The sequence below is a fragment of the Talpa europaea genome (assembly GCF_964194135.1).
Source record: "Talpa europaea genome assembly, chromosome: 11".
Taxonomy (NCBI): domain Eukaryota; kingdom Metazoa; phylum Chordata; class Mammalia; order Eulipotyphla; family Talpidae; genus Talpa; species Talpa europaea.
The window spans coordinates 94762027-94782409 of record NC_140078.1 but is presented as its reverse complement, the minus strand read 5'-3'; the positions used below and the strand labels follow the sequence as shown (position 1 = coordinate 94782409).

The following is a 20383-nucleotide window of genomic DNA, read 5'->3' as shown; positions in this document are numbered from 1 at the left end:
CTCTAGGTGTCAGTAAAGAGCTACGTAATGGCAATAACCAAACCTGGATAGTAGGGAGAAAAACTACTTCAAAAAGAAGATAAAACCATCAAGAAAGATAAATTTAAAATGTTTTAAAAAATTGTAAAATGTAACTTGAGAGTATTTTTTTTAATCTTGGCATATTCTTGTATTTTCCTTTTGCGTTATGGACCCATAGTAAACATCTTTAACAAATGAATGTTTTTCTAGTATCGTCTACAAAGAATAGGGTCAGGTTGCAAGGCTGTTATTCCAGATCTTTTTTATAGGCAGTAGGGCATGATGACACAGCAAAGAATCAGTGTGAAAAGATTTATTTTGTTTCGTGTTACCTGTTGTGTTTGCTTCCATAGGGTCGAATCTTTCGCGATCACACAATTCCCGGAGTTAGCCCTGCAGAACGCTCAGCCATCTATGTGGCCATGATAGAAACCTTGGCTAAGTTACATTCCTTGAATGTAAAGTCATTGCAGCTGCAAGGATATGGCAAAGGTGCTGGCTACTGCAAAAGACAGGTAATGCAACCACAAAGATTGTTCAACAAAAGTTTCTATAACCAATGGCACGTATGTGAATGCACACTTAAAACCATTTCAGCCTGTTCACTTGATTTACCAATAGATATTCTTTACACTTTTCCCTTTTTAAGTTGACAGATATGTATTAGGCACAATTATGTATTATATCTGCTGAGTATTGTGTTAGCTACCAAGAATATAGACATATGTTCTCCACCTAAAGGAACTTATAATCATTTTTGAGAGACCAATACATAAATCCTATGTACATGAGACTTGAAAATGGTATGAAAGAGTATATAATCTGGCAGTAAACTGGTGCTCAGTCATGAGATCTGTTCCCTCCAGAGGCAGATGTCCATATATCCTTGCTTAGATGGGAGCACATTTTGGAAGAGAGATGTCTTGCACTGTGTATTGAAGGAAGGATAAAATTTAGAATAATAGGAACAAGATGGTGAGCATGTCATATCAAAGGAACAGTGAGACCAGAGATCTTTGGGGCCATCAGCTTTTGTAAGTATGTCATTTTGAGTGTACCGATGAGAGAGAGTAGGGAACTCAGGTTTTAGGGTGTTCACTACATGTCACAAATTAGATGAGTTCACTACATGTCAAGCCACAAACTAGATGAGTGGTTAGACATTTAAATCCAGGTCTCTGTGATTCCAGAGATGAAGATCTTTACTACACTAAAATGAGCAGAGGTACTTTGGGGAGCAGGGAGAGAGACATATAAGCTGATAAGTAAGATGGCCTTAGTTGATGGAGGAATTTGAGAATAGGTTGATTTGTTATCTTCATTTCCAAGATTAGAAAGTCTTTGTACTCCTCATACTTGTAATGTATTTAGAAGATTCTTTAGGTATAAAGGATATTGAAATGAAAAGTGAAAATCTCCTTTCTTCTTAAAGTGCCCATTTTCTCTTTTATCAGGGATTATTTGTTTCTGTGACCCAGATTTTTTCATTTTCTACTCATTTGTGTGTATGCATATGCATGCATGCATATTTTACTTTTACAAAATAGTTGATGGATAAATACTAGAACATACCTTCTTTTATTCCTAGGCAAATTTTTTCTCTGATAAAAAATCTAGATAAGTTAAATGAAACTTGATGAAAGAAAAATGTAAAGGTTTACAATTTTAGGCTGTTATGAGGGTTTTAGGCTGATAGACACAGGCATTAGTCTTGAGCATTTAGGAGTAAAACCAAATTTAACATAATTTAATCTTATTTTAATTTTACAGTTGCTGGACCTTACAATCTGTTTTCTACACTAGCACTTTTCTTATTTATATCTTTAGGTATCAACCTGGACAAAGCAGTACCAAGCTGCAGCTCATCAAGACATCCCTGCCATGACCCAGCTCTCTAACTGGCTAATGAAAAACTTGCCAGAGAATGACAATGAAGAAAGTTTGGTTCATGGAGATTTCAAACCAGATAACATAGTTTTCCACCCCACAGAGGTACTGTATGCCATGTTTACAATAAATTGAGTAGGTTTGATACACAATGGAGTACCATTCAGCTAGAACAAAAACAATGAAATCTTGCCATTTGTGACAACATGGATGGAATTTGAGTGGCTTATGCTAAGTGAAATAGGTTAGATGGAGAAAAACAAATACTGGGTGTTTTTACTCATATGTGGAAATATAAAGAAATGAACTAAAGGATAACAGGCCTTAGGAATCTGACTGCCCAGTGGAGGTTACTGGAAGGGAACAGTGAGGAGTGGGGAGCAAAGGGGAGAGGGGTGACTACGGGTAGAAGATTATGGGTACTTTGATGGTGACTATGGTGTGGTAACATATACCTAAAGAGGTGTGAAACTATACCCCGAAAACAGACAGTGCTGTAAACCAGTGTTATCTCAATAATCAAAAAAATTGAAAGTAGGCCTGATTGGGACACAGGTACTCAGCAGCTGCTAATCCTTGCTCACTGAAGGAGTGCACCCCAACACCATACTGCCTCCAGGTGGGACTAACTTCACTACTTAACCCTTTGAGAAGTGAATCCTGCAGACCTCTGGCTCGGCAGCTGCCTACCTTAGGGCTGACTGCTTCAAAGGGGGTTGGGAATTGGTGGGCATGCCGCTGCTTTTGCCAAAGAAATTTTTCCATCTACTAGAAATATTAGGTTAGCCTTGTTGTTGCTCTTTCTTCTGGTTTGTTTTTGTTTTTTCTCTCTGTGTCCTGAAAAATTTTAATTTGATCATAATAAGCCCAGCAAGGGCAGAATTACGAGAGCCTGTTAGGACATTTCAAAAGAATTGTAGGAGATTAATGTAACCTTGCTCTGTGTAAATGTACAGAGTGGAATCTCTTAAAGAGCACAGATCCGAACAGAGCCCTCTGCTGAGGCCTAGGACATAGGTAGGGTGGAACTGAGGAAAGGGCTGCAGCTCCCCAATCCTTCCCAGTCTGCCTCAGGGCAGGCACTTGGCCCAACTATTCTGACTTCATTGTAAAAGACAGTTCCCTGAATCCTGCTTTTTTTTTTTTTAGATTTATTTATTTATACATCCTGCTTTTTAGAGGAGGGCTTTCTGGGTTCATTCATTTTCTCAGAATGCTAGGATATCTTAGGACAGGAAGAGCGACTCCAAATGCACCTGCTAAGCTTCTGGTTTCATGTTCTTTTTCCATATAGGAAGAGGACATGAGAAAACAGCACTATGAACTGCTTGTTGTCATAGTTCAAAGTAGTGCTGCATTGGTTGAAAGTCCAAATTGAATATAAAAAACTTGTGCGCACATTCACCAGCATGACAATCATTTTTCATAGAGAAGTCAATGTGGACATTGCAATTATATCTATATAATCACATGGGTGTATTTGTCACCTTTTGCTAATGGCACCCGTGAATTCTGAATTCTGAGTTTGTGAAATAGCTAAGAGTGGGAAAAATTAAAGAATGGTAACTTGTAACATGGAAAGATTATAAAATCTTATACCTTAAAATAGCAGAATCTGCTTTATATTAGTCTATATCACTTGATCTATTAATATTTTAGGAATCTACTTTTATAACCATAGTACTTTTCCATTCATCCTTAAGCAAGGAAATTCAGACCCTGATCTCCTGGAATATGTGTGACTACCAAGATATTTAAATTTTAGGATTAGTCACATTGCACTGAAAGTTATGGTCAAGTAACCAAATATTATTCCTTTTGTATATTTAATCTCATATTTGAAAACCAAACATCATTTTCTTTTAGGCCAGCAAATATTCAATAGTTGGGGAGAGACTTAAAAAAAAATGACTGGTAAAGACATAGCTCTCATTATTTCACTGCAGCAATAATATGTTACATATATCATTACCTTTTAATGTTTTGAGGTCATATAGCGGCTAGTAAAATGTCTTCTACTTTATACCCAATAATCCTATAATTATTAGTTAAACATAATCATTTCTGCCTTCTATAAATGTTACAGCTAATTTTTAATGGAAGCAACATCTGGTTGGGAGAGTCAAGACAATTAGCATTAATCACTGGCCAACCATGTGCTCTGGAACATGGGGTTGAGCTCTTTGTGAGCTCAAAATGCAGTTGGAGAGTAAGGCACTCAGGACCGGCAGAGAACAGCCACTGCCTGGGTGCTAACGTGTAGCTTGTGAGGTGAACTGCATACCTCGTCACAGAAGGAAAGAAACCCACTTGGACTGGTGAGAAGAATTTAATTTTAGTTAAGAGTTTATCTTTTCCACAGAGGAAATTAGACTACATTTAGTAAGTCTAATAAGTACAGAGGAGATTAGACTACATTTCTTCTTTCATTAAGGCACTCCATAAATTGGAAAATCAATGCCTGGATGTTAGTGAGCTAAATACATATATATGCTTTCCATTTTTCCCTTGGTGGTTATGGCTTTACATTTTTTTCCTTACCTTTGCCTCCGAAGTGTAGGCTCAACATTTAATATATGCTCAATAAATGAGGACTCACTAGATAGACTTAGAGCTCCTTTAAAGCAATGACTGTCATTTATTCATTTATGTAGCAGGTGATTACATATTTCTGAGTGAATCTATGTTGAAAGAATTAATGTTAATCACTAAGGAACTATTTCCGCCTCAGGATTGCTAGGAAACCAACCCTGATTGAAGAACTAGCTGGCACCTGGCACAGCTGATGCTCAACTTATTTCAATATTCCTCTTTTCCCCTCAGTTTTTCTATTTTACTTTTCTAAGGTGGCTTATCAAACTGTTCTTTGGAAAAATATTAACAAAAAAGTAAATCTTTCATAATATGCACTAAAACTGAAGCAGTGGTTGTAGGGGAGGATATTATGAGACTTATAAACATTACATTTCTGTAATGTTTAAGGTTTGAGATTTTCTTGTTTCCCCCCCAAAATAATCACTTGTTTTATTTTTATTATCAGAAAATGTAACCATTGAGGAAAAATTAAAAAACAATTTTAAGTGATAAACTGTCCAGGAATGTGTGGGGTAAGCCAATAAAAGATTACTGAAGGGTATGGCAAAACAAAAGCATCTTAGATAGTTTTGCAATCCCGTTTTTTCCCAGTTACTTTCATGTAAAGTATTGCAGCATGTTTGGACTAATATTTCAGTAGGCAACATACAGCAATGTTTAAAAGAAATCCAGGGCCTCCCTCGTGACACAGAGATTAAAGACAGTGCTATTCAAACTTTTGCCAGTCACTGCAACACTAGTTCGATCCCCAGCCCTGCCAGGGAGCTGACCACATGGCACAGCAGACCTCTCCTGTCTCTCTGGCTGCTCCCCTCAGTGGTGTGTTTCAGTTGATCTGCCAGTTCTGCTCCCCACTCTCTCTGAAGACTCCTCTAACCACCACCACCCCCTCCCTCCCGCTCCTCTGGCTTATACCCCAGTTCTTATATTCATAAATAAACAAATATTTTTAAAAAAAAAAAAGAAATCCAGTTTCCCCAAGAAGTGTTGTTTGTCCAAGTGTTTATTGTCCAAATATAAATATTATCCAACTAATGGAGAAATGTTTAAGATTTTGGAATTTAATGTGCTTATCACCATTTCAGCTTAAACAAATATACATAGTGAGAAAAAGATAAAACCATAGATATTTCATCTGCATTCATTAATTAGCATATAAGATTGTATGTAAGAAAGCAAATACATGTACGCTAGTTCTTTAGAAGTCACTTGCCTTGCAATCTTTTGTACATTCACTTTTGAAGAAAGATGAGTTGATGTGCAAAACAGAGCTTGCATTTAATGGCTTTTCTTGTTTAATTCCCCCCATGGTCTCTCAAGTGTCAGTATAGTTAGAGTAAGCATAATTATAACTTTTAATTTTATAGCTATAAGAGACATGGGATTTTTAACCTATTTATTTTTACAGCTATTTAAGAAATACTCTTTAGAAAATACTCTGGCGGTGAAGTCAGGTTTTGACCCACATGGGCACGATCAATCATTTCAAAAGTTTCTTGCTTTAGTATCAGTTGAGTTAATCATTTCTTGTAGAGAAACGAATGTGTCCAAGAAATATAGGTGTTATAAAGTTTCCTGACCTGAAATTAGTCATGGAATCAGGGTCACTAGGTCTGGGACATAGTTATGCTGCATCATTTCATCTAGACTGCAGCTCCATCTCAGTGAAATCTGTGACCTTTTCAAAGAAAACTTTTGAAAAGACTTTTCAAATCTTTTCCACTCTTCTCAAACTCTCAAGTTGCTTGTCTCATCTAGACTCCTGCTCTGAGCATCTGGTCTTGCCTTCTACTTGACTCATTTTTCTCCTTTTGGTCACTTTCCGGTACAATCTGCTGTCTGGGGATTACATGCCCCTTGAAGTTCTCTTGATGTCGTTGACGGCTTTTTGGCCCCTACTCAGGATCTACTTCATACAGATTGATGGCTGACATTTTTCTTAACACTCACTGCCAAGAAAAGTTGTCACTCTTGTGCAACTGGTTTGATTTTAATCTACAAATACTGTAAACATTGTGACTGCTCATTTCTCGGACTTAATTTTGTACATGGAAAACTTAGCAAATCTTACACCCACACTGTATATGACCTATGATGTTCAGATTTATGCAATAAACTTACCCCTAACTTCATCTTTTTAGTAAATATTTATTATTGGGCATCCCTCGTGGCGCAAGGGGTTAAGCACAGCACTACGGAACTGTCCGCCTCTGCAGCATGAGTTCATTCCCTGGCCGGCCAGGGAGCTACCCACATGGCTCAGCAGACCTCTCCTGTCTCGCCTGCTGCTCCCCTCAGCAGTGTATTTCAGTAGATCTGCCTGTTCTGTTCCCCACTCTGTCTCTGTGAATCCTCTCACCCTCCCCCCACCCCCACTCTGCACCTCTGGCCTGTACTCCAGTTCTTGTGTGCATAAATAAATAAATCTATAAATAAATATTATTTTCTTCCCTGCCTCTTGATCTGCTGTTTGTCTGTCCTGTGGGATTGCATGTACATCATTAGTTTTGAAAAAGTAATACATTAATAAAATACTACCTGCCCTCTTTTAATCTTCACTCTAACCTTATGCAAGTGGTGTATGTATTATGGCTGAGAAAATGAAGGATCAGAGGGGTTAGCTAACTGGTCCAAAGTTACACAGCCGGTAAATAGTGGAGCTAGAAAGTGATGATGGGTCTGTCTGATTCCAGAACTCACATTTTCCCACAAAGCTACAATAATGTATACTAATGTGCCAGAGGAACAAGAAAGCACAAGCACACATAAAGTTATATGAAGACATGAAGGTCAGTAACTTGTATTGTCCAAATGAGCTCTACTATTTTATCTGGCTTGCATGATCTAGTTCATTGCTATAGCCTCCGCATTGGCCCCTCTACAGTCTATTCAAAACACAGCAGCCAGGGCCTCCCCGGTGGCGCAGTGGTTGAGCGCTGGGTTGAGAAGCTGCCCGCGCCTCTGCGACGCCAGTTCGATCCCCGGCTTCTCCCCGTCTGCTGCCCGGCCACCAAGGAGGGTCCCACATGGCGCGCAGACCTCTCCTGCCGCCCGCTGCTCCCCTCAGCAGTGTGCTTCGGTCTTTCTGCCTGCTCTGCTCCCCGCTCTGGCTCTGGTGAATTCTCTCACCCTCCCGTGCTTCTGACTGTACCCAATGCTTATATAAATAAAAATAAAAATAAATCTTTAAAAAAAAACAAAACACAGCAGCCAAGTGACCCTCTTAAAACATACATACTATCATGTCCCTCCTCTGTACAGAACCCTCTAGTGGAACTTCTCCCTGTACACCATCTTTCCTGACTTGGTTCCTTGAAGTAATTCACCTCCATGTTCTCTTTGCTCTCCATGTTGTTGTTGAGTCACCATCTTGTCTCTGAACTCTTTCTTTTCTTTCATCACCACCTTGTTTTTGACTTCCATTTTTGTTGAGCTCCATGTGTCTCTGAGTGTCATCTTGTCCTTAAGTGCCATCTTGCCTCTGAGCTCCATTTTACCACCATCTTATTCTGGATTTAATATGTGAAAACTAATTTTTTTTTTTTTTACTTACTAACTTTTTGAAAGTTGAGTACCATTGGTTTACATCCTCATAGTGTTTTGGTAGTACAGGGTATACCCTCTTCCATGTGTTGTTACTATAGTGCTTTTGCCAGCAAAGTAGCCACAATCCTCCAACATAGTCCATGTGCTCTCCCCCCACCCTGTTCTCATCCCTGCCCCTCCCGCCTCCAGCTCTCCCTCTGGATACTTCAGTTCTATGGACAGCTTTCAAGGGTCGGTTTGAAAGTTTGTTTTTGTCTGACTCTGTTTGTTTTCTCTATATTCCACATATCAGTGACACTGTTGGGTATTTGTCTTTCTCTTTTTGCTCAGCAAAAGGATAAATGCCTTCCAGCTTTATCCATGTTGCCACAAATGCTGTGAGAGTGTCACTTTTTTATTGCTGCATAGTATTTCATTGTGTATATATGCCACATTCTTTTCATCTGCTCATCTAAAACCATTTTATTTTTCATTACAGTCTCGAGTTATAGCAGTACTGGATTGGGAACTTTCAACCACTGGTCACCCTTTGTCAGACTTGGCTAATTTTTCCATGTTCTACTTTTGGCCAAGGACAATTCCAATGTTAAATCAAAGTTCTCATTTGCAAGAAAACATAGGTATGAAAATATAGTGTTGTCTAAGTTATCATTAAAATAAAATTACCTATATTACTCTTCATAATGAATAAATAAGACTATAGTGCAATTTTAGATAGTTTTTGTTCCTTGAAATGTTTTAGAATCATTTTATTCTTTGTGGATTTTTCTGAAAGTAACATTCCACTTTTGGTAATTTATGAGAAAAAGTAATTTTCAGTATATAATGTTCTTTTGAAAATCAACATTCAGAATCTGTTTTCTTATGTGGATTAAAGGCTATTATATTCAGTTTTATATACATATGTAATATTGTGGCATTTTCAAATATTCACCATGACATATTTTTAAAGTTTATATTATGTGTTATTTTCACAGGGGTGCCATCAATGGAAGAACTGATTTCAATATATAGCCGCTGCAGGGGAATTAATTCTAATCTTCCTAACTGGAATTTTTTTCTTGCTCTTTCATACTTTAAAATGGCAGGAATAGCACAGGTAATAAATTGTTTTTAATGTGTCTTTCACCATTATCTATATAGTTGATAATATTTCCTGGTCTTTGGGCATTCTTTGTTCTTTATCCTGAGATCATTTTCTTTCCATAATGACAAAATATTTTGGATAAATATTTTAAATATTTTATCCATGTGAGAATTGGTTATTTCCTGAATCCCCAGTATAAGGAAAAACTAAAATATTTTAATGTCTATTTTAGCCTTTAAAACCTTTTTTTAACCAGGGCCTCCCCGGTGGCGCAGCGGTTGAGCGCTGGGTTGCGAAGCTGCCCGCGGCCTCTGCAGCGCCGGTTCGATCCCCGGCTGCTCCCCGGCCACTGGAGGAGGGTCCCACATGGCGCGCAGACCTCTCCTGCCGCCCACTGCTCCCCTCAGCAGTGTACTTCGGTCCTTCTGCCTGCTCTGCTCCCCACTCTGGCTCTGGTGAATTCTCTCACCCTCCCGCGCTTCTGACTGTACCCAGTGCATGTATAAACAAAAACAAGCAAACAAACCAGCAAACAAATAAATAAAGCATGCCTCTATTAAAAAAAAAAAAAAAAACCTTTTTTTAACCAGGGCTAATGATGATGAAAGATTATCTTTGTGTTTTTCAAAGATTAGGACTATGTTCAGGATGCAGGAGCCTCTTATTATATGGTTTTGAATAGATGGATAAAATCTTCCATTTTCTATTAATGTCATATTTATGTGATTAATTTTGAGGGGAAATTGAACATAAATGCAAATTTTTTCTGATTACACTTTCATCTAAATAAATCCTTTCTTCATTGTACTAATTCATTTCCCCACATACTTTGAATCGCAGGGGTTTAAGAAATTGAGATATTACCTCAGTGGCAAGGGGTTAGGGCTTGAAGGAAGAGATTTCAAAAGCAAAAATGAATGGTAAATGGATTTAAAAAAATATAGTTGTTTTTCCCTGTCCTCAGAGTGTGTACTATCCATGAACAATTGAAATGTCCTTTTGGAAGGAATTGTGTTCCATCTCATCCTGTATTCTAAGAGTTAATCATCATGTTGATTGGATGAGTTTCTCAAAGTGGGGTTTATATGTTTCTACATGTGGCAGTTTCCACAAATCAAATCCCAAGTAAAGTGGCCTTTGAATTTAAAATGTCTTTTCATTTCAAATAAATGTTTGATGTGGGTTATGATTGGCATTATTATGTATATCATCAACTAGTAGTAGCCTTAGACATGATCCTAAACATTTCATTCTAACTAGAAATATGAAATTTGAAGTGATGGAATGACTGTTACAGTGTCTCATTGCATAGAGATTAAAAAAAAATGAAATTCAATTGCAGGGAAGAGGAGGATAGGTTCCATTGAGAGCACAGATATGGAAGATTAAGGACTGATCAACACTATTTAAAGGAGACAGTTTCACCTAGAGGTTTAAAAAGATGAGATAAAATAATCCTTAGAAGTCATCTCATTGCTTCTCTTTAACTTTTATAGTTTCTGATCTTATTTTGGTTTCTTTATATTTCTCCCCAAATTAGAGGTGATCAAACTTGCCAGTTTGGTATCTTCTGAGCTCATTTTCAAGTTTGGTTTGATTCTCAGTTATAATTCTGATAGGATAGGCGTGTATTCACTAGATGATATAGATGTATCTCTTCAAATTAGAGGGTATTATTATCCCAGCATGTAAATTAATAGAATTGATGGTCGTATGAACATCTTGGTACTGTGGAACCAACTTTTTGTCAGACTTCTCCTTGTCTCTGAGCTGCCATGCTGACTACTCTAGGGAGAAGTAAGCAGTCGGACTCAGCAGACTCTGAGCAACTGTTCCCTCTGTTCCCTCTGAGCAGCTACAGAGGAACAGTCACTCTACTGACTTCTTTATGAATGACTACAAAAGAATAGCCATACCCTGTTCTCAACTTCTTGATGGTTAGGAAGGGAACAGGAAGACCTTCTGTTGATGGTTACTAAAACCCCACACTCCATAAGACTCATGTCAACCAATCCCAAAGTTTCAAACATATGACCTCAACTTAGCTAGCACACTGTCTTTAAAACACTCTGTGCTCTGACTCTGGAGGAAAATGCCAAGGACTTCACCTTGGTTGTAGGATTGTGATTCCTATTGTTGAATAAACACTTTCTTGACTGTATTACAGTCTGATTATTTCTAAGTCAACAGTACCTTGTGAGTTTAGTGACCCACATAGATGAGAAAATGTGGAAAGTCTGCCTGGAAAGTTGAAGAACAGTTTTCAGTGAATTTTAATCACTCTGTGTTAATTTCCTTATAGGGAGTATATAGTAGATATCTAATGGGAAATAATGCATCCGAGGATAGCTTTTTGTTTGCCAATATTGTACAACCCCTGGCAGAAACAGGATTACGACTCTCAAAAAGGTAAGCAAAAGAGAGTGCCTCTCAAATCACAGTCTTTGTTTGGTATGTGAAAGTTACAAACTTTAGGAGCATGTGAATGGTCTTTATAGCTTACCAGGATTGCTACTGCTAGTCACAGCTGTTTTGATTGTTTATAGTTGTTATTTTGGTTAATCTCTCATATACCTGAAAATAAATTGACCTCAAATATAGAAAAATGCCCACTTCCTAATTTAAAGGATTTTTTGGCCAACTTGAATATATAGGCGTTCAAGAATATAACTAAAACTCTCAAATGTTTCTTTCTAATATTTAAATTGCTTACAAATACCTCAAAATTACATAAGACGTAAGATGAGTCTTTAAATTTAGAAATATTGCTCTCCTCCATTGTCACATTTCATGAAATTTCATAAATCCATGTCTCCATGAGTTGAGCATGGAGCCCTTTCGAGTCCCCTGCTAGACTCTGCCAACCACATTCCCACCTAGAGGGGCATCCATTGCACTTATTAAATGTGTGTGTGATGCTGTCCCTGGAAATTCTGCCTCAGCCTCGGGGACCCACGTGCACGGAAAGACAGTTGTGCTCTGCGACTCATCTCAAAGATAGATACTTATGATACCGGAATTGTCAGGCCTAGTCTCCCAGCCGGGAACGGATCCCAGGCTGCAGGGCAGCGCTGAGCCCCAGCCACTAGACCCCCACGGGTTGGTGTCTCATGAAGCCTCAGCAGGAACTTCGCAGACGCTCAGGCAAGCAAAAGCGAGAAGAGGCAGTTTGTTTAGAAGAAGAAAAAGCTTATTGAGGAGAAAAAGACCAGAAATAAAGTGGGACTCCCAGGCCAGGGAACCAGGCCTGGGAGGGGCAAAGAAGCCAAAGTGGAGTCGTGTCTCAGGGAATATAGACCTTCTTTCCCTGCTTATTCTAAAGCTCCACCAGTCTCTTTGTGATTGGTCAGTTCTCAGCTGTTTCACTTAATTTGCTACTGAGTGGGGGATCTTCACATTCCTTATCTAACAGGTCTGTCTTTCCCCATTTGTTACATCTTTATCTTTATGGCCTAGTCTTCCGGGAGAGCATCTCCACACTTTATCACCTAAAGAAAACCAGGACCATCCTGGATATTGTGGTTCTGGAATGTTTGTTTTTCCCATTTTGTTAACAATGGCCCTGGGATGTTTGTTTTTCCCAGTGGAATTGGTTACATTCCCTTGGTTGTCCTTATCTCTGAAGCCTCCCTAAATTTTTCAGAGGTCCCCTCCTGCACTGTCCCTAAAACTGCCTAATTTCTAGCTTGCTCTGCGTCTCACTTATGATCTCATTAGTGCAATGGACTGTGTTGCTCTTCATAATGATCTTTAAGGGTCTTGTATATGATGACATCCAGCAGAGGTATTTGTGAGGCCTGCCCTCAGAATAACAACTACATTTTTGTTCAATTTCTTTGCTTCCTTTTTGAGGGATTCTGACAGGTCACTTCAATATAGATTCAAAACTACCATTGATTGAGATCTTTGCCAGGCTTATGTTTTCCCCAAATAGTGTTTAAAGCATCCAAGTTTAATATTCAAAATAATTATTTTGAATTCACCCCATACTATAAAAGACTTTAAAAACCCCAAATTGTTGCAGCTCTTTCTGGGGGATGTTTTTGAGAAGCTGGGGAGAAGCGTGTAATGGTGATCTTGAACAACATCTTTTGACCTTTTTTTTTTTTTTTTGGTCAAGAACTTTCAGTACGACTCTGCCACAGGGTGACAAGACCCAGCAGTTGTTTGCACAGACAAGGAGCGGCCAGGAAGTGCTAATGAGGGTAAAGCATTTCATGAAACAACACATCCTTCCAGCTGAGAAGGTAAGTATTGTGGAAGCAAATAGGACATAGCTGCGCTCTAGGACTGTCAAGGAATTGCTTATATTCTCTGTACGTAGGGCCCATATCACAGTGTCCCTGAGTCCAGCCTCATCTGGGCCCCGAGTCCCACCTTATCCCTGAGTGGCTACACAACCTGACCCTGAAAAAGCATGAGCTTCTAAAGCCGGTGAGGGGAGTAGCGCAGATACCTTTGTGGAAGTAAAATGAAGTCGAAGGGAGTTAGCTGCGAGTCAAGTTGGGATCCTAGATATGTTAGCATAAAACACGACTTTGGGGTCCTTGTCCTAAGGCAGTAACTTTCAGCTATTTTTATGGACCCCTTTGAGAATGTGGTCAGAACTGTGGACTACACAAATGAACGTACCCAGAAAATTTGCATATCAAATCAAGTTATTTGCAGATTCTAGCACCTTTCTTCCCATATGCTATTATATTAAGGTGTCAAGTTTCAGTAACTTCACTGAGGTTAGGGGAGTAACATGGTATATTCATTCATTCAGTAAACAAATAATTACCAGGTACCTAAAGAATGGGGTAGGTCCCTGGGGAACCACTGAAAATGAAAGAACCAGACAGAAAGGGCCTATGCCCCAGGGAGCTTGTATTTAACAGGAAAGGAAGACATCAAGAAGAGGTGCTTGCTGTGAAGAAAAGATAAAAGCTGCTAGGAAAATACGCAAGGAAGTTACCAGGGGCGACCAGTTTTCTTTTTTTTTTTTCAAATAGGAAACACTAGACATAAGGAAACTTCTTCCAAAATAGTCACCTCTTCTATGTGTGTGTTCAGTGATTAAGGTATCACTTTGGAGACCTTCTTTAGTTACCGTGTGTGTGTGTGTGTGTGTGTGTGTGTGTGTGTGTGTGAGAGAGAGAGAGAGAGAGAGAGAGAGAAAGATTCTGAACTTTTGAGTATGAAAAAGAAAATGCAACTCTTCTGGTGTTCATAAAGTAGACATAAGAACCTATTATCTATGAAAATGTTGAGGTAACCCTTGCTATTTAAAATGGATGAGGAAGCCACCCAAAATGTAAAACAGGAACATGATGTAATACTGAGGACAACTTTAACATGAGACAGCACTCGTCATATGTCCCTACTGAGTCCTATACTAAGGAAGATCTTCTTTCTTTCTAACAGATTTAAGTTTACAGTGAAGAGTATAATGTAATATTATTTGAAGCCTCAGATTTCAGATTCTGAATCAACACACTCCAATGGCGGTATCGCAAGGTGATGTTTTAGGAAGATTTACCAGGCACCAGCCACACTTCCTGCTTTGTTCTTTCACCAACACATTCTTTTTCACATTTAAAAAAAAAATGGAGAAAGCTTCTTTGTAATGAGATATTTTAATCCTGAATCCTCTCATAACACAAATAGATTTCACAGTTTCTAACTGGATAAACTTTAGAAGAGGTATGATTAAATAATACATGTTTTTACAGAATCATATAAAACCATTGTCATAATTTAATTTTTAGAACTTTAGCATCACAAAGAGATAGTCAGTGATGAGGAATTTGTAAATGTTTTGCATACTCTATTTCTTACCAAGCACAATAGCATTGACTATTTCTATGGAAATATGAGGGGTGGAAATAATAAACAACTGTAAACAGGAAATCTTCCCATTTAACTAACTTCCTGGCAGAAATGACAAGTGTTATTCATCCTGGTGCCTTGGAAAAAGCAGTTCTTTGACTCCTTGTAATTTTCATGAAATCCAGCAGTGCGCTAGACCAGCTATGCTACAATCAAAGGGACATTTTAGTAAATCTTTTCCGTGACTGTAAGTTGGTGGAATGACTTTTGTCATATGGAGTAGATACTTTTGTAATATGAAGCTTTGACAATGTTCAGAGACTTTAATCCAGTAATTCTACTGACCTAAATGTAGGGGAAAAGTAGGTGCAGAGATACTATCATAGCAAGATATTGGAGTATGTTATTATAGTCCAGTACTTCAGTTCTTGATTCTTTGAGTTATACAAATTAGAGATTATTGTTATTTTATGTGACTACTTTTTAGTTTAGATTTACCCATGTTTTAATCATTTTATTTATTTACTATTCTATCTTGCAACTCAGATGTTTTCCCAAGGAGATTAAGTTTGTTTACTGAGAAGCTTCTAGTAAATTTTTGTCTTTCTCTTTCTCCTTTTTTTTTTCCCCCTCCCATCTCTCCCCTCCACTCCTCTCTTTTTTGGTCTCTTGCTTTGCATTTTTAATATTAGATTACTGATTTCTGGTTTCATGTGTTGCTGTGAGAAGCCAACTCTCAATCTTAATTTTTAATTATCTGTGACCTGATTTTTTGCCTCCCTCTTCTCCTTTTAAGAGCTTCCCATTTTCTTTGACTTTCCGCGGTCTGACTATGCTCTGGCTTCATTGTGTTTTCTGAATTTGAACATTGGCCTCTTGCACAAGTTCTGGAAACTTCTTAGATCTGTTTTCTTACAACATTTCCTCTCTTCTCATTCTCTTCATCTGGGACTCCAATTAGACTTATGTGAGAACAGCTCTGTATTCATCATTTCCCTTAAACTCTCCTTTTTTCCATCCATTGAATTTCTGGCTTCATCCTGAGTAATTTCTTTAGATCTTTCTTCCAATTTTTTTTTCAACTATTCATTTTTCAATCATCCGTAGAGCAGTGGGTCTCAAAATTTGGGTGTGTCAGATTTACTGAGGGGCCAGTAAAGAACACTGAAGCCCCAGGCTCCCTGAAGTAGGACAGAGCCTGGGCTTTGTGTTTTGGCCCCGCTCCCCAGGTGACCTGATACCCACCAAAATGTGATACCCTCAGCCACTGAGTTTTTAAGTCAGTTACTGTAGTTTTTCTTTTCCTTGAGTTGCATCCAGTCCTGTTTCAAATTTGCCGGGCTAGTTTTAATAATCATTGGTCATCTTTTAATTTCTTCCTTATTCTTGAAATCTGTACAATTTTAAATATTCTGTATCTGATCATAGTTCTTGTTGAACTGCCAGTTTTGTTAATTCTCACTAATAGTGGCTTGTTCCCTTGAGTGTTTAATAATTTTTCATTTTGGACTCACTTTCTTGGAATGGAATTTTATTGGCCGGGGTTATTTGAGGCTTTTCTTCAAAGCTCTTTCCTCCAGAGCGGACTTGCTTTGGCTTCTCCCAGGTGCTCACAGGCACTGTCACCAGGAACACTGGAACCTGATTGTTGGCTTGAGCTTTTAGGGCCCCACAGATCTGCAAATTCAGATCCCAAATTTGGGTGAAGACAGGCTTCAGATTAGAATTTTATTTTCCTATTCATTATATAGAGACCTGTATCCCCATATATCACCTGTGAGGGATGGCTTTTTTGTTGTTTGTTTTTTGCCACTTAGGTTTTTCCCACCAGGCATCCTGACTTTGATGGAGGAAAGAGGTGACTTCTGATCCTCCTTCTCGCCCTTTTTGGAGTATTTGGCTTTTTTTCTGACAGCCTTTGTGGCCCATTAAAAACTAGGACCAGGCTCACATGGCTCAGCCTGCTTTGTGGGCAAATTCAAATCAAAGTGCTTCCTCAACCTGAACTGTCAGGCTCTTTATTTCTTGCCTCTGAGTGATTTCCCTCTGTCACAGCTTGGCATCACTAAATGTTTTTAGTTGTTGTGCCCTAAGTTCCTGTGACCACATCTAGTGTGCCCCATTACTAAATGCAGCATTCAAATAAATCTTGACATAAGATTTTAGAAGCTGTCATCTAATACTGAAGCAGCATAATTTTGTGAGCATCAAAGCCCCTAGAATTTTTTATACTTCCTTTTTTTTAACCCAAAGAGCTCACCTATTTATTACTGAGCCAGGGGCAGAAGCCTACCAAGAGGTAACATGTCCACAAAGCAGCGATGTTTCCAGTATGATGTGGGGGTGCTACTGACCTTGACACAGCATTACCATGTACCCCATCTCACGTGCAGTCCCTGCAGACCCAGGTTGGTTCTTCTCCAGTACCCCCTGTTGGTATTGTACGTGATTTTATTACCAGTTTTCACCTGAATCCACTGGGGAGTGGATCACCCTGGCTTTGTTTCTTGGCTAGGAATCATTTGATCCTGAAAAGTCTTGCCAGAAAATGTGGCGAGGAGGCGGCAAGCACACAGAGGGAAGGAGTGAGAATTTTCAAACTTCTGTGGCTAGTTTTTAGGAAAAAATATTACAGGCTTACTAGCAGTTGGAAAAGCTTATTCTCCTAAATATGTTTATTCTGGATCTTAGCACATGCATTGTGGCATTATTTACTCTGTATTAACTTTAGTTAATGAACGTTTTCCCATTTCATTACTTTAAGGAGGTAATTGAGTTCTACATGGACAATGACAATTCAGTGGACAAGTGGAGACAACCTACAGTGATTGATAAGCTCAAGGTAAGAGAAACTTGAACATTAAAAAATGTATACGCAGGTGTGGTTTTTTTGTTTTCTTTTTTTTTTTTTTTTAGATTCATTTTTATTTATTTATACAAGCACTGGGTACAGTCAGAAGCACGGGAGGGTGAGAGAATTCACCAGAGCCAGAGCGGGGAGCAGAGCAGGCATAAGGACCGAAGTACACTGCTGAGGGGTGCAGCGGGTGGCAGGAGAGGTCTGCGTGCCATGTGAGACCCTCCTCTGGGGCCAGGGAACAGCCGGGGATCGAACCGGTGCTGCAGAGGCTGCGGGCAGCTTCTCAACGCAGCGGTTGAGCGCTGTGCCACCGGGGAGGCCCTTTGAGCCCTTAGTTTGATGTTGTTGTTGGGAGGTATGTAGAGGATGATTATATCAATAGTGACTCTTTTAAAAGAAAGTTAAAAAAATAGAATTTCCAATATACAAATGAGTTTAAATAGTGCCTTATATGTGGCATGTGATGAAGACAGTAGTCAGAGCAAAAAAAATATGTGACCAGCTCTGCCTACTACCACCTGTCACCAAGTTGAGACTGAGATGAAGTCAAGGTGGAGTGTGTGTCCCATTCGACTTAATCTAAATTCATATTTTCATTTTAATCCAAATTCTTAACAATAACACATGTGAGTAGTCAAAATGCACAAAGTAGTATATCTGGCATAATTATATTCCAATATGGCATTTCATACTAGCTATGATTCAGGAAGAAGTGCTATAGTTAGCCAGTTTAATTCTGAAGCTAACTCTAAGGATGCATGGAGGAAAAGATATTTCATTAACAATTAAATCACCGGTGACTATAATGAACTAATAACTACATGGTTTTTCACACTGCTGGAGACAATAAATAGCTTCATAAGTGCTTTTAAATTTCAAAAAGGATAAATACCACATCTTTTTAAAATAAATGATTTCTAGGCCATGGTAAATCATGATCTCTGGCATATTCCTCACCTTGACAGGAAATGGCCAAAGCAGAGGGCCTCTGGAACTTGTTTTTGCCAGCGCTCAGCGGACTCAGCCAGGTGGACTATGCCTTCATTGCTGAAGAAACGGGGAGATGTTTTTTCGCTCCAAATGTCTTTAACTGCCAAGCACCAGGTTACTCCATTATTTAAGGAAATCATCTTTTTTTTTTTTTTTTTTAAGATTTATTTATTTATACAAGCACGGGGCACAGGCCAGAGGCATGGGAGGGTGAGAGGACTCACCAGAGACAGAGCAGGGAGCAGAACAGGCAGAAGGACCGAAGCACACTGCTGAGGGGAGCAGCAGGAGAGGCAGGAGAGGTCTGCCGTGCCATGTGGGAATCTCCCCGCCTGGCATGGAATTGAACTGGCGCTGCAGAGGCTGCAGACAGCTTCACAGAGCCACGCTCAACCTGCTGCGCCACCGGGGAGGCCTGGTTACTCCATTATTTAAAAACAGATTTTTTCTGATCTTTTGGGCAATGTTTACAGTTTGTCTTTTTTAATGACAAGGAAGGTTTCTACACAACATCCTGATTTATAACAGGGTGTGTGTGAAGAACACAGGTAGATTTCAAGGTTGGGGTCTAGGAAGGACATGTCGGGGTAACTGTTCTCTGGGAGCACTGTGGTCACTCTCAGCAGTGCACATTTGAAAGTCAGTGGGCAAAGCATCAGCTGGGAAATCATCTCCTCGCTTCTAATTGAGCTAGACCTCATGAGAGCCGTCATTCGTGGCATGAAATGGATGAGAGTCTGATTCAGAATAAGTGGTAGATGCACCCACGGCCTTGGAACTATTTAGGGCATAGTTGCAAATCACATTTCCTATTATGTGTCAAATACTTTTGTTAGCAAACATTTGCTTTAAAGAGGTATGTCTAGATTACCTATCTAGGTAAAGTGGGTTTCATATTGGTAAATTTTAAAGCACTAATGCTTTCCTCCCTGTGTGTAGACACAGGGAACATGGAGGTGCTCCATCTATACGGGAGTGACAAGCAGAAGCAGGAGTGGCTTGAGCCTCTTCTCCAAGGGACCATCACTTCCTCCTTCTGCATGACAGGTAGAGGCAATTCCCCCTCTTCCCCCATGCAGCCAGTCACCCTGGAGACAGTGTAGCTGAGCTGAAGAGATGTGGGATGTGGTTCTGTGTGTCAGGCAATCGCCCATGGCCAGACACATGAATGTTTGCTTTGAACCCCATTATAAAATTTGGTATTTTTAGGTTTGCAGAATGAAGTTGTCCTTCCCTTTGGGAAAACACCAGAGGATGTTTCCTGATAGCTTAATCTAGGCATTAGCAGCCCAGGAGACCTGGTTTCATCATTTCCTGACTTGCATTTCCCAAATTGCCCTCTACCACAGTCTGTCCATCTCTGGATATTTAAGAGCTTTGCTGACCTTTGATGGGAAATAGTCATCTTTGTGACCATTTTATATGGATACTTAACAACATAGACAACTCTGCCAGAACCCAGAACTTTCATCAATGCCAGATATATAGCTCTATTATAATCATGTGGGGAAATAAAACTAGGAGCATGTTAATAACAATTATTTGGTGCCATTTGTACATAGGAAACCACAATTAAGAATTCTTCA

General features: G+C 39.2%; 1 protein-coding gene across 1 annotated transcript in view; it reads left to right on the top strand.

The window, feature by feature from the left end:
- ACAD11 (acyl-CoA dehydrogenase family member 11) overlaps positions 1–20383 on the top strand; it is a gene marked incomplete at both ends in the record, with an annotated part of 59942 nt that overhangs the window by 8230 nt on the left and 31329 nt on the right. Inside the window, 9 exons of the mRNA XM_084248422.1 lie at positions 375–536; positions 1849–2013; positions 8528–8669; positions 9027–9148; positions 11439–11545; positions 13257–13383; positions 17712–17789; positions 18773–18911; positions 19737–19844. Coding sequence (XP_084104548.1) covers positions 375–536; positions 1849–2013; positions 8528–8669; positions 9027–9148; positions 11439–11545; positions 13257–13383; positions 17712–17789; positions 18773–18911; positions 19737–19844 — 1150 coding nt within the window. The remainder of the gene's footprint in view (positions 1–374; positions 537–1848; positions 2014–8527; positions 8670–9026; positions 9149–11438; positions 11546–13256; positions 13384–17711; positions 17790–18772; positions 18912–19736; positions 19845–20383) is intronic.